The following is a 14,235-nucleotide window of genomic DNA, read 5'->3' as shown; positions in this document are numbered from 1 at the left end:
ATCTTGAAGGTTATCTTGGTGTCACGTATTTTAAGGTGTCATTAATGCTCAAGAATCTCACAACTTGGAACGGAGTTGTGGCCATGAATGTAATTCAAGTTTATAAAGAAAAATAATTCCAGCCAAAACAATTATTATGAATGCTTGCAAAGCACTTGTTTCAGCTATAATGCTCACAAAAAGACACAGGTTTATAGCTGGGTTAGGCTGTTCTATTTTTCTTCTCCAAAAGCATTACAGATGCGTTCTTCTCACTGGAAGGAAACAGGTAGGGTGGTGTTGTTTTGGAAGGGTTCACTAAAGATTCAAGCAGACAAAATCATATTAAGTAGTGGATTCTGAGACAAACAGAACTTCCCAATCCCATACAGGACAATCTGAGCATCTTAGTTATCCTTTAGAAGCTGCTTTACTAAAGCATCTTAGTTCCTTATTTATCCATAATTGAATGCAACATGGTAATTTTATAGGTCCCATGTACCTTTACATATATATATATATATCAAAATAATGGGAGTATTTGATACCCGGAAAGTATAATTAAAAAAATGTTTGGGTAAGAATAGATTGATTAATGGCTTAGTGCAATTGGATCATGCAAGGTCTTATGAAAACTGTAGTAGGACAATGGTGATTAATGGTAAAAGGGTACAATTATAATTTACATCTCTGTGGTTAGGCTAAATTTTAGAGCATAGTCATCTGAATTTATTGTTTGTGTCACTTAGTCCTGTTGTAGTTTTTTTATTTTATTTATATTTATATACAGTTTTTAGTTTTTCTGCCCAAAGCTAATGGTAAAGATAATTCTTCATCAAAACAATTAAGCTTTTATCCTTTTTACCTTTTATCTTCCATTTTTTTTCGGGGAGATTTGTAATACCCAAACTATAAAATTGAGAGAGATTTGAGATGGAAGAAATGATAGGTTAAAACTATGAGAAAAGTAGACAAATCAAAGATCTAAAAGAGACTTTAAATTTTAAACTAACCACAAGGAGTAAAATATATTTTTCCCGTTATAAGATTAAGTTTCGGGCAGAGAGATAGGCAATAGTTCTTGCTCACATGATTACTATATTTCAGATAAAACACAGGCTTTTTCCTCAGGAGATGTCAAACTGCAGAGTGTGACCTTGGTTAAAAGACAAAACCCAATCAATGAGTACTGAGATAAACAAGCCTCAGCTGCAGCCTGCATGCAGCATTGTGTCCACTAGCCTGACACACTGACTTCAGCTGTATGGAGGAAGAAATCATGCAAAAGAAAGCCAAATCACATGCATTTTATCTAGTTAATTAATTCTGTAATACAAAATAGAGATGTCTCCAAACAACCACATGTGCAACTGGACTTAGTATATTCTTATAGTTGAAAAAGAAGCAGGTATTCTTACTAGAAAGTTTATTGCATATTGGAGCTATTATGTGGTCACCGATCATAGTAATTAATTATTATTTTGTTTCCTAGAAGATGTAGTGGTCAAATGGACACTGGGATTCCTATAAAATGAGTCACAGTTAAGCCCTCAGTTGCATTGGGTGGTGGCTATTTTGACGAACCAAGTTCCAAGGAAAGATCACCTTCAAGCAATAAGGCCTTTTGTAGAATCGAATTTAGTTGATCTGTTCAACAACTATTGGAGTGGTAACTACTACCTTTTACTTTGTCACCTGCTAACTTTCTTTTATGTTTTATTCCATCATCTCTTTAAGGTCTTTTGAGTGTTATTTACATCCCATGGTCAGGAAGCTTCATGAGGTCCTTAAGTTCTTCATAGGATTGGATTGGATTGGATTGGATTGGAAGTGAGTTGCAACTGCAAAATGCAGGTAGAGATATGTGAAGATTCTTCTCTGCAACAAATGGACTCGACTACAGTAATCTCTTCCGTGCACAAACGCTTAAAGAGGTCGCAATTTTGTTCTTCTCTTAGTTGATTCAGTACTTGATTTTGATTTTAAAGAGAGATTAAATGCTGCTATAGGAAGGTTATATTCTTCCGATCTTTCTTGACGTTGGTTGTATGTGATGACAGTGATTGTGACAATAGACTGAGAAAAGAAAAGTTGTGCTCAACTCTCAAGTCTTTCCATTATCTCAAGCAGGTAATATATTTTTCTTCTCTTTTTCCTGAATCCTGCATCTTCTTGTGTTAGTTAATAGTAGATCAAGTAAGTTTTATTCTTTGCGTGGAAACTAATGCTCCATTTTGTTATCCTTTTGGCATTAGTTTTTAAGCAGTCATTATAGCTTTATTTTCTAGCAATTTTAGTTCAATTGCTTGAGGGGTCCTTCCTAGTTCTTGTAGGCCAAGAATATAGAAAGTTGTTCATCATAGATTTGGTTTTGTTTTGCAAGGATGTTGGAGAAGACAAGGGTGAAGGTGGCATAAAAGAAGATGGACAATTAGTTTCCACAGGGGTCCCAAGCTCTTTAAAGCAAGAGGTAAACAAAGAAAATTATATAGCATTAGTGAAATCCTATCTGACTACATGATTATGACAGTTTTAAGTTCTTCTGAAGAGATAATATGGGCAATCAGTTGCCTACTGAAATTTCTTCTCTAAGCTGGGAAATATGGCTATCGAACATGCCATATCTAAATAAGTTGTCAAACATCTCATAATACTGAACTATCAGTTGTAAGAACTTATGGGTGATATCGACTATGGGCCTGCTTATTTGATATACTACTCTGAGGTAAAGTAAGCATTTATTTGATATGAGATTTACTTCAAACGCATACCTGCAAAAGTTGACGTGGTAACACACAGAGTATTTAGGTCCATAATGCAGTTCATCATGCATCTGCAGTATACTGCATAAAAGGACTAATTGTTGCTGTGCAATGCTATCATGGTAGTGTGTCAGAACTGGGTGACCCCCTGATCTAAAACTATAATGGAAGATTGAATTAATAGAAAAGTTTTATAAACTGCGAAAAGTAGACAGGCAGCAGGAATTTGTTAGGCAGATGCCTAGTGCTTGCGGCAGCAAAAGATCTGTGAAGTATAATCAGAAAAATCATATAATAAGAGATGAGATTTCAGGATAACGGCTAGAATACAGTATCTGCATCAGGGTCCAAAAGATTTACAATGAAACATGGTGCTCAATGCTCTGCGGAAGACAAGGTAGCAATACAGTGCTCACATATAAGAACTATTCCAAGTACAGAAAAAGAAAATTTAGCTGGCTTGTTAATTGGAATTCTATCTTGACCCTAAGGGTATCTTCTGATGAGGCTCAACCTCTGTGCATTTGAAAAATGAAGAGGAACCTGAATTTCTGATTAGTACCTCCTGATTATTTTACATTCTTGTACTTGTGTAGGTGGTAGTAACAAAGTTACGTGAAAATGTGTAAAATGCTCCAATTCTTTGATTAGAATGTACTTTTTATCTCAATTGATGCAGATTCAGCAACTTGAGAAACGGCTACAAGATCAGTTTGCGGTACGGCATGCTCTTGAAAAAGGATTAGGTCATAAGTCTTGTTCTTCTTTTTCCAATGATAGTTCCATCCCGAAGGTAACTAATTTCTTCTTTTTCTTCTCTCATAATGCTCCATTGTTGCTGTATTCTTTGTTTAAAAATTATGATAGTAAATATACTTCTCCTTATTATTTGAGTCTGCATTTTTAATTTAAAATTTACCTGATATTAGATTGTTATCCTTGGATTGGCTGATATGCCTACTTTCTATATGGTTCAGCCTACCAAGAAGCTAATAAAGGAGATCGCAATATTAGAGTTAGAGGTGATGTACTTGGAACAACATCTGCTGTCACTCTACCGGAAAGCTTTTGAACAGCAAATAACCCATTTATCTCCTGCTGCTGATATGAATGACAATAAGAAACCAATGAGCTCGCTCTCAGAAAAGCTTACAGAGTCATCGACACTTGATTTCTCACCCCGAAAACAGAATCTATCAGTTCAGTCTAGTAGGATAATCCTACCACGTAAGTCGGCCACAAGTTTTCAGAGCGACAATTCTGGTGTTCTGTGTCAGGACAAGCACAGTCTTGGAGTTAATCGCAGCCATTCCTCGCTCTTGCAACGATCAGTATGTTCAGCTAGATTATCACCTTCAGCGAAAAATCTATCTAGAGCCCTTAAGGCATGCCATACACTGCCATTGTCATTTCTAGAGGTAGCTGAAATACTATTTTTGTACATGCTCTGAATTTCTTGTCTCTTTGTTTACACTTTACAGACTATCTTATTAATTTTGATTCCCTTTAATCCACTCTACTCATATTTTTTTTCTTGATAATTTAACAGGATGGGAGGATTGTTGATTCACAAGGAATAGTAAGCTTAGCAGAACATCTTGGCACCAGAATTGCTGATCACATTCCTGAGACACCTAGCAAACTATCTGAAGATATGGTCAGATGCATGGCTGCCATATATTGTAGACTCAAAGATAGTCCTCTGGTATATCATGGTCTCAAGTCTTCTTCTCCCAGTTCATCCTTCTCATCAGTTAGTGCATGTTCTTCACACTATGCTGGGGATTTATGGAGCCCCAGCTATAAAAGAGGATCTACTCTTGGGAGACAGATCGATAATACTTTCCAGGCTGATGGATTAATTGACTTCAGTGGACCTTATCACACAATGATGGAAGTTTCTGCTATTTGTAAAGAATCTAAGAGGTTCAGTGATGTTGAAACTATGCTGCACAACTATAAGTGAGTAAATATATTCCTCTTGCTATTTGTCAATTTCATTTTTCTTTGGAAATATGTGTCTACCCCTTAAATGAACTGCTATGTTCCCAAATTATCACCTATCTTTCTGAAATATTTGAGTGAGACAATACATATGTGTGGGGAAGTATGACCTAATTGAGCGATCAAACTGCTCGCAGGTCCAATTTGTTCATTTCTTTCCTTTGACAAGGTTATTTGCAAACAGAAAGTTGTTACTTTTGTTACAGGTCACTAGTTGATAAGCTGGAAGCAGTTAATCCTAGTGAAATGAAGAATGAAGAGAAGCTTGCTTTCTGGATCAACATACACAATGCCATGATGATGCATGTAACCATTATTTAATTGTTCTTTCCTATTTGTTTTTTTTTTCTCTGACATGCAGAATAAAGTCTCATCATCTCATTATTGCCTCTCAGGCACATTTAGAATATGGCATTCCACAAAGTAGTACGAAACGGATATTGTTGCTCACCAAGGTGAAATCAAACATTAGGATGTTTCATTTTCTTTTCTATCCGGTGGTTATATTCAGTTAGTTTGACAGAATCTTCCTTTCTTCCCCCACAGATCACATATATTATCAATGGTAGGAGTGTAAATGCAGAGATGATACAAGGTCCAATCTTGAGATGCTGTATACATCCTCCTGGACAGGTGTGATTATATATTTCTTACTACCATGCAATAGTCATGCAAGAGCATTTAGTTCTCCTTACGCTTTTTTATTTCATTGTAGACAACCTTAAAATTGACAAGGTTATCTGATTATAATTCCAGCAGCATCATGAAAATATACAAGGTTACCTGAAAATTCCAGCAGCTTTGTATGTTATCTGATTATAATAGTGAATATATTACAAATTTTTTTTTCGATTTCCCTTTGTTAATTTCTCTGTGCGAATCACATATAAATTATTTGTCACTTGATCTGCATCACCGATGTGATTAAGCTCTGATGTATCCCTGTAATGCTAGATGAAAATTATTTCTGGATTTTTTTTTTAAATAACTTGCAGTGGCTTCGGCTATTACTCTACTCAAGATTTCAATCCAAAGATAGAGATGAGTGCCAGGATTACGCCATCGAGCACCCTGAACCACTACTACATTTTGCACTCTGTTCAGGGAGCTACTCAGATCCTGCGGTAAGCATTAAAAAAGTTTGAACTGCTCAGGGAGCTACTCAGAGGGAGAGGTCATTTTTTATTTGCAATCCTCTTACCTATGGATATCGTTATGGCGAATTAGGTGAGGATATATAATCCCAAGAGATTGTACCAGCAGCTGGAATCAGCAAAAGAAGAGCACATTCGAGCCAACATCAGAATACATAAAGAGCAGAAAATTCTTTTACCAAAGATTATAGAATCCTACACAAAAGCTGCCAATTTAAGTTTGCAGGAATCGTTGAATATGATCGAGCGCTATCTTCCCGTGACTCTACGGATAGCCATGTATAAATGCCAGGAAGGCAGATCTCGCAAGCTCATCGAATGGATACCTCACAACTTCACATTCAGATACTTGGTACCAAGAGAGTCGGCAGAGTTCTTATAAATAACATCTTCTAGTGCTTGTTTGCACAAAAAGACTGCCCTCCATCTTCAATTTTTCTTCTTGTGTGTGGTTTTCATCTAGCTTGTACAGAGGATGGATACATGAGAATGACAAAATATTGCATGAATATAGTATAGTTCATCTCCAGAATATGTGTATGTATGGTGGAAGAAGAGGTCTACTTGTCGACATATTTGTTTATCCAGGACTTTTGCATGAGCTTAATGATAGGGCCACAACCTTAATCCATAAGCACCCTACTAATAGAGTGTAAAAGAAACTAGCTAACATATATTTGCACTATGAACGTTAATGATAAAAATTTAGACACTCTTACCTCTTAATGGTACAAGATTAAGTTCCAAATGAAAAATGAATAAGAGCAGAACTACCCTCACAACTTGTTCGTTTTTCTGACAGCCGGTACTCTCTCTACGTGGGGAGAGATGAAAGATAAGACTGCACTTTCACTGAAGTCAATCATAGCCGGAGGAAGAAGAGGCTGAGGTCGTAGCCCAGCCACCCGGTGAGCTGCACCAGATGAAACGTCTCCGAGTCGGCGGAGCCCACCACCCTCTCAAACCTCCCCCTAAAGTAAGCAAACACCACCCCACTCCCACCCACTCCTACCTTCGCCGTAAGCTTCCCCGCCCCGGCCGACACCGCCCGCACAGCCCGTAGGGCCCACTCCTCCGCCTCCGTGGCCGCCTCCCTCCTGCACCCGAACCCCGCCCTCCTCCCGTTGCAGTACACCCTCCAGATGGGCTCCGAAAGAAGTGGGCCCCCACTCGACCGGGCCGGATCCCGGTCGCACTCGAGCGCGATCCGACCCGCGAGGGAGAGCTCGCGGGCGCCCACGGGGAGGTCGAGGAGGAGGAGCGTGGGGCCCGACGGCCCCAGTTCTTGGAGGCAGAGGGTGGTGGTGAGCTTGAGGTGGGCGCCGTCGTGGGGGAAGAGGAGGGTGCCCGTAACGGAGGAGGCCTCGGCGGCACGTGGCGAGAGGACGGCCGGGAAGGTGATGGGCCGGCACGGGAGGAGCACTAGGCCCATGAGCCAACGGAGTTGGCTCCACCAACCCTCCGTCACGTGATCGTCCTCGTCTCCTCCTCCTTCTTCTCGTCGCTTGGGTAGTGTCCTGGCGGCCATGACCATACGTACGTGAAGTGCGAATGGTGAAGAAACCCCAAAATTGGTGACGTAGCAAGGGAGAGAATATAGGAGTCTGATAACGTATCTTATGCTTGTTTGCTACTATCCTGCTAACTAACTAACTAATCCTAGTTTTTCCGAATAATAATGGATTAATATGAAGATAATACTTGTCTCGTCCTAATAATATTTATCATTTGGGCGGCGAAAGAAAATTTACTCGTGTTGATACGTTTAAAGGCGGTGCAGATCACATGATAAGTACCCCCGGCCTTAAATAAGTATATAACAGAAGGGCCCACTGGGTCTCATCTATCACAGAGATCTCAGTCCATATGTAACCCATTTGTCACATGCAAGCTTTAGAAGAATCATGACAAAAAATCATTTATAAAATTAATCAAGTTTAGCCCTAGATTGACCTAGGGAGTAAACGAGCAGAGCCTCCTGAGCAAGCCAGTTCGAGCTCGGACTCGGCTCAAAATTAATTTCGAGCTTTAAATTTAGGCTTAGGCTCGGCTCAGTTTAACTCGAGTCGAGTTAGACCGAGCTCAAACTGAGCCTGAGCCGAGCCCGAGCTTTATTAGAGGCGGCGGCAGCGAAGCGGATGGTGGCGAAGTGACTAAATAAACTATGTTATCTTCAAGCTACATGTTCAAAGTAAACTCTCCTGTAATTTTGAATCAAATATATCAGATTTGAATCCTCTTTCTAAGAGAAAGAAAAAATTATCTGGGCTTTAACTATACTTTGTGACAAAATATAAATTTACATGGATTGGAGAGAGAGATTTAAATTTTGTATTTTTATTTATCATTTTGATTCAAATATGATAGATTTGAACGCAATCTCTCGTGAATGGTTTACCTTTCATATTCAATTTGACAAAGAAAATGAAATGTCTGTGAACCTAACTACTTCGTTATGACTTTTTAGCCTCGCTTACTGAAAACCGGTACCGAATGTATATAAGAGAGAGAGAGAGAGAGAGAGAGAGAGAGAGAGAGAGAGAGAGAGAGAGAAACCAACTATATTGGTCGTAGGAGCAACATTAGGAATTAACAGCATTCCTAATGTTAATCCTACCATCATGCAAAGTTGAGAGGATTATATTCGTTTGATACTACTATTGTTTCAGGAATGCCACTGACTGATCTTTAATTCATTCTGAGCTGTGTACTTAGAATTGGTAGCTGGTAAGAGGTAATGCCATGCATTGGCAATCTGGAATCTAGAGTCTATGTGCTTATGGCAAGATGTGGCTTAATTAATTATTTTGATAGGAGTTAGGCGAGTAATGTCTGCACGAAGGGTCCAAGTGGGAATTATCCGACTTCCGGAATGATCGTTAAAGAGTTAACTATCTCACTTATAATTCTCCCCACAAGAAAAAAAAAATCATGATCCTGATCTATGTTACAGTCATGAGCAGAGTAATCTCGAGGTTCTTGCTAGTCCTGATCACCAATGAATATTATTAAATCTAAAAGGTAGGAAGATCGTGCATGGCGATGCACTTGCTATGCTAGTCTGATGCTGTAACTTGTACATCTTTTTCTTTTTATCAATTCAACTAAGATCAAACAGCTCGGAGCTTCTAAAATAAACTGACTCCACTTGTTTAGAATATTACAGAATCCATACATAATGCAATGCTTGTGGCTTCCTTCTTTACGAGTAGTGACCACTCTTTCTCGAATGGTTATGCATTCTAAGAGATTGCACGACTTTGACATTGATATATGCTTTTGTTCACGGCATAACCCAGATACTGCACATGGTTTTGGGCTCATCTAGCAAACTAAGATGGGTTCTGGAGTGCACGTCTCCAGTCCTATTCTTCCAACTTTGACATTACTATTATATATTTTGCTAGTGATTCTATGTTCCAAATCCTTGCCTATTTAAGCCCTTCTATTCTCCATCCTCCAAATCAACAGGCTCTAACAAACACACAGCAAGCAAGCACCAATGGCGATCCGTTTCAGCGCCGAGCAGGAGGCCCTTGTTCTTGAATCATGGGATGTCATGAAGCAGGATGCAGCTGACCTTGGATTGCAGTTTTTCGTGAAGTACGTAGTTTGATCTTGCTATGTAATTAAGATTGGCATGTCTACTTACTTACTAATTAGTGCTATCCAATGGTCTCAGGATTTTTGAGATTGCACCATCAGCTAGTGGCCTCTTCCCTTTTCTGCGGGACTCCAGTGTGCCGCTCGAAAAGAACCCTAAGCTTAAACGCCATGCCATGTTTGTGTTTGCTATGGTGTGTTCTTCTTCTTAATTAAGAGCTTACGAATACTTAGCGTCGTCATATATAGATGCATATCTTAATTGTCTTATGATCTTCTTCTACAGACTTGTGAGTCTGCAGCACAACTGCGAAAGATGGGTAAGGTAATTGTGAGGGAGACAACTTTGAAGAATCTTGGAGCCATTCACTCCAAAGCTGGTATACTCAATGAACACTTTGAGGTAATTAGGATCGTTATATATTACTTATTTTTAATTTACCTAATTCACTTTTCTAGATTAATTTTAGGCAGTGCTTAAACAGAAACGAGTACTAGAAAAACAGAATGCAAAATGTTTCAGAGCTTTCTTCAATCTAAGATAAAAGAAGCCCCAAAGTTATTAATGCATATACTAAGGTGGTATAGTTGATCAGTATTCTTCTTCTGATGTAGGTGATGAGGTTTGCACTTTTGGAAACGATAAAAGAGGCAGTTCCATATATGTGGACTCCTCAGTTGAAGAATGCATGGGCAGAAGCTTATGATCAGCTAGTTGCAGCTATCAAGGAAGAAATGAGACACCTCCCTAAAGTTGCAGTTTATGGATCAGAGGCTAAAGTATTCACTAAAGAGAAAGAATCACTGGTGCTAGATTCTTGGGATGTGATGAAACAGGATGCTGCTAGCTTAGGACTCAAATTTTTCTTGAGGTATGATTCTTATTCCATCTTTTACTTTTATCCTTCTACCTAGCAATCATATTGCCTTACTCTATTTTCGCTTCAAATTTACAATTTTCAGGCTATTCGAGATCGCTCCATCATCAAGCCGTCTCTTCTCTTTCCTGAGAGACTCTGAAGACTCTGATGTTCCTCTTGACAAAAATCCTAAGCTCAAACGCCACGCTATGACCGTATTTTCCATGGTAATGCCTCTCATTCTTTTTCTCTTATAAAGTCCCATGGTTAATATTATGATATCTTGTACGTATATATGACTTCTCTCATGAAGATTTCTGCACTTGTTTTTTTTTCCGCAGACCTGCGACTCTGCAGTGCAGCTACAGAGGTTGGGTAAGGTTTTCGTAAGGGAGACAACTCTGAAGAAACTAGGAGCCACACACTCCAAGGCTGGCGTAACAAATGAACACTTTGAGGTAAAGGCATTCGATTTTTACATTAACATCGCATACTTCAATGTCTATACTACATCAACTAAGTTCCATCAGAACAGATTATAATTAAACTGTCTAATTCACTACAGGTGATGAGGTTTGCACTTTTGGACACAATAAAAGATGCAGTTCCATATATGTGGAGCAATGAGCTGAAGGATGCATGGACAGAAGCTTATGACCAGCTGGTTGCAGCTATTAAGGAAGAGATGAAGCCAGTACCAAAAGCTGAGCTTCTATACAAGCCAACGAGTTTCAGCCAAGATGAAGAAGCCCTCGTCGAGAATTCGTGGAATGAGATGAGGAAGGATGCTTCCAACTTAGGACTCAAGTTCTTCTTGAAGTATGATTCCTCTTTCCTCGTCACTTTTGATCAATCCTCTTGTTGTTTTCTTATTTTAAATAACAACTTAAGTGATATACTTGTATCACTAATACACACATAATTCTTCAGGATATTTCAGATTGCACCATCAGCAAGGGGCCTCTTCTCTTTCCTGGGCGACTCTGATTTGCAGCTTGAGAAGAATCCTAAGCTCAAGCGCCATGCTATGACTGTATTCGCTATGGTATTGTTCATAGAAATTAAGCTAATATATGTACAGTTAACTCATGATCACCAAAGCATAACGCTGATAGATACTATGAATTCTGCAGACTTGCGAATCCGCAGCGCAACTGCAAAGATTAGGTAAGGTCATTGTAAAGGATACAACTTTAACAAAACTAGGAGCCACCCACTCCAAGGCTGGTATTACCGGCGAACACTTTGAAGTAAGAATCAGTAGAGTACCAGCCCTGTTAAATTAAGGTCATTGTTTTGGTTCCTCCTACAAGGATACTTCTTTTGCCACAGGTCATGAGATATGCACTTCTAGACACAATCAAAGAAGCAGTCCCTTACATGTGGAGCCCCGAGATGAAGAATGCGTGGGCAAAAGCTTATGACAAGCTTGTGGAAGCCATTAAGGAAGAGATGGAACCCCACGCTGCGCCTGATCATGGTGCGGTTGTCTCCATAACAAGAGGCTTCACCGCAGAGAAAGAAGGACTTGTGCAGCAAGCATGGGAAGTAATCAAGAAGGATGCAGGAAACCTTGGCCTCAAATTCTTCTTGAGGTTTGTATATAACACCGTTGCAAGAGTTTGATATCTACCATGTCTAATTTTGTTGCTAAATAACACGGATTTCCATAGCTAGCATAAGATCAGCCACTTAACATATACGTCTTGGTGTCAGGATCTTTGAAATTGCACCATCAACAGCTGGTCTCTTCCCTTTCCTACGTGATTCTGATGTTCCTTTGGACAAAAACCCCAAGCTCAAGCGACATGCTATGACTGTCTTCGCCATGGTATAATTTGACAAACATGTGTGATGATTGCATAGTAATCAAATCACATTTCTTACAAATCTAAATCTTGTCATGTAGACTTGCGACTCTGCAGCACAACTTCGCCGCGCAGGCAAGGTTGTCGTCAAAGAGACGAGTCTAAAGAAGCTGGGCAAAACACACTTCAAGGCTGGCGTGACGACAGAACACTTTGAGGTCAGGATTTAAATCTTTATTTTTCCCAACTAATAGTTTTTTAAGATGATTCAGTTTGGATATCCATGCACTCATCCATTGTGTTCTGGTAATTTGTACAGCTGACAAGGTTTGCACTTCTGGAGACAATAAAGGAGGCAATCCCATTTATGTGGAGCAATGAGATGAAGAATGCATGGGGAGAAGCTTATGACCACCTGGTTGTAGCCATTAAGGAGCAGATGAAGGCATACCCTTCCCTGTAAAAACACTGGATTTATATGGAGCAAATAAAAAACATGGAGATGTTATCAATTATGAGTGTTACTGTTTCTTTCCATCTTCTTTTCTTGCAGAGAGAGTGTGTTTGATGTCTTTCTATTGTACCGGGCTTCCTATGAATTCAATAGAAAAACATATGAAATGGTAAGAACTTTACGAAAAATGCTTAGAATGAAATACTGAATGTTGGTGGATGACTTGAGCTACGACATCTTGCATTAGTCAATGGCACCTAATGGTGAAGCTCGAGCTATCATGATAAATGTTTATAATAATATTTCCTCCTATATTTATTATTATATTATATTGATAAAAATTTGTGGCTAGTAGTTTTTTTACCACTTACCAAAGTAACATTAAATATATACAATGTCGGTACAAGAGATTTGTATACTTCACCAATGATTTCCTAGTGAGATATTGTCACCTGACGTGATGCTTTTGCATCTAATAAATCTAATGAAAATATTAAGCCTTCTGATACAAGTAGCAACAGCATTATAAACTTGAATAGTGATAACATTTAGTATGCTTATGACACCTTGACTATATAAACTTGATAGATACTTGTCAGCAAACTTCCTCTAGTATGTAGGATGTCAAAAATTAACAAAAGTTAGAAAAAGAAGTACCACATTAGCAATGATGCATCCGAAAATTTTGTTGATAGCCTATTAAAAAGGCATGCATTAAACAAAGAATGTAATAATGAATTATCAATTGGAGACAATGAAAACTGACAACCGAAAATAAAGACATATAAGAATGTTTGTCCCTAAGCATGAAATTCCAGGTATGAATGTCCAGAAGGTCTTGTTTCTTACAGAAGGCTTTTAGAGAGGACAATTAAAGATTAATTTTAAGGGTTTGCGAACTGCTTATGCCTGTAACATTTTGGGCAGACAAGAAAATGGGTTCGCCGCCACAGGTTCTTCCGAACCAGCTACTGTACCAGGCCCTTCAAATGTTGACACTATTTTTGAGATACAATTATATGGACATGATTGACATGTAATACTTATATCTATGTTTATGTGTGATATTATCAAGTACCATCTATGGTGTTGGACTTGAAGAACATATATGTGATGGACTACTACATTAATTTGTAGTGACAGCAAAAAATACAATATGCATTAATTATGCAATATACTGTCTTACATATATGCACTATAAGCATAATTCTGATCAAATAAGGAGTACTTTAGGTATTGTAGTATTTATACTTTCAAAAATAAGGAATGTTCTTTATTTTGTTATATAGTTAGGTTAAAACTAACTCATGGTATTTTTAAAGCATTAAAAATAAATGCACAGATTGAATTATAAATATCCATATAGCAGTGTGTGGATGACATAAATGCAAAATGTAAGGTAATTTTAATAAACTTCCACACTCAGTTATATATACGGGAAAAGAAAATAATAATCCATATTCACTCACTAACTTCTATATCTGAATACAATTTTTTAAGGCATTACAAGAGTGGACAGCCATCTCACACCCTTAAAATATTCATGGCAAACAGGATTATGTTATCTGTACAAAAGTTTCAAACATGGTACTACTGTAATCAAGGAAAAGT

General features: G+C 38.4%; 3 protein-coding genes across 4 annotated transcripts; 2 read left to right on the top strand and 1 right to left on the bottom strand.

Moving 5' to 3' along the window:
- Nucleotides 1–594: 594 nt before the first annotated feature.
- On the top strand, nt 595–6,431 carry LOC140785749 (uncharacterized). Of its 2 annotated transcripts, none has more exons than XM_073133730.1 (12): nt 595–1,648; nt 1,750–1,913; nt 2,040–2,109; nt 2,363–2,449; nt 3,421–3,534; nt 3,719–4,159; nt 4,291–4,703; nt 4,952–5,051; nt 5,141–5,200; nt 5,292–5,378; nt 5,741–5,869; nt 5,973–6,431. In XM_073133730.1, the coding sequence occupies exons 2-12, from the start codon at nt 1,828–1,830 to the stop codon at nt 6,279–6,281; spliced, it is 1,896 nt and encodes a 631-aa protein (XP_072989831.1). In that variant the 5' UTR covers nt 595–1,648; nt 1,750–1,827; the 3' UTR covers nt 6,282–6,431. The 2 variants fall into 2 exon arrangements, with proteins under 2 accessions (XP_072989831.1, XP_072989832.1); XM_073133731.1 differs by having other exon boundaries at nt 1,549–1,648; nt 1,754–1,913.
- Nucleotides 6,432–6,761: 330 nt separating this feature from the next.
- LOC140787707 (protein MIZU-KUSSEI 1-like) lies at nt 6,762–7,427 on the bottom strand. Its single transcript, XM_073136792.1, has one exon. It carries the CDS (start codon nt 7,425–7,427, stop codon nt 6,762–6,764), a length of 666 nt encoding a protein of 221 aa, XP_072992893.1.
- A 1,974-nt stretch (nt 7,428–9,401) lies between these two features.
- Nucleotides 9,402–13,657, top strand: LOC140787702 (uncharacterized). The gene is made up of 14 exons (XM_073136786.1): nt 9,402–9,502; nt 9,582–9,696; nt 9,789–9,905; nt 10,118–10,374; nt 10,466–10,589; nt 10,704–10,820; nt 10,928–11,181; nt 11,293–11,407; nt 11,496–11,612; nt 11,695–11,957; nt 12,079–12,193; nt 12,272–12,388; nt 12,490–12,629; nt 13,552–13,657. The coding sequence occupies exons 1-14, from the start codon at nt 9,402–9,404 to the stop codon at nt 13,655–13,657; spliced, it is 2,058 nt and encodes a 685-aa protein (XP_072992887.1).
- The last annotated feature ends 578 nt before the right edge of the window (nt 13,658–14,235 follow it).

The sequence above is a fragment of the Typha latifolia genome, chromosome 4 (genome assembly GCF_019914945.1).
Source record: "Typha latifolia isolate L0001 chromosome 4, TyphaL0001v2, whole genome shotgun sequence".
Lineage (NCBI taxonomy): Eukaryota > Viridiplantae > Streptophyta > Magnoliopsida > Poales > Typhaceae > Typha > Typha latifolia.
The sequence above is the reverse complement of the archived record's forward strand: the minus strand, read 5'-3'. Positions and strand labels throughout refer to the sequence as shown.

Bases quoted from the DNA above. Each gene is read 5' to 3' on its own strand.
- LOC140785749 (XM_073133730.1), top strand. From the start codon at position 1,828: ATGCAGGTAGAGATATGTGAAGATTCTTCTCTGCAACAAATGGACTCG. The intron at 3,535-3,718 runs GTAACTAATTTC...TATATGGTTCAG, and splicing joins ATGATAGTTCCATCCCGAAG to CCTACCAAGAAGCTAATAAA. The intron at 4,704-4,951 runs GTGAGTAAATAT...CTTTTGTTACAG, and splicing joins ACTATGCTGCACAACTATAA to GTCACTAGTTGATAAGCTGG.
- LOC140787707 (XM_073136792.1), bottom strand. From the start codon at position 7,427: ATGGCCGCCAGGACACTACCCAAGCGACGAGAAGAAGGAGGAGGAGAC.
- LOC140787702 (XM_073136786.1), top strand. From the start codon at position 9,402: ATGGCGATCCGTTTCAGCGCCGAGCAGGAGGCCCTTGTTCTTGAATCA. The intron at 11,958-12,078 runs GTTTGTATATAA...TCTTGGTGTCAG, and splicing joins GGCCTCAAATTCTTCTTGAG to GATCTTTGAAATTGCACCAT. The intron at 12,194-12,271 runs GTATAATTTGAC...CTTGTCATGTAG, and splicing joins CTATGACTGTCTTCGCCATG to ACTTGCGACTCTGCAGCACA.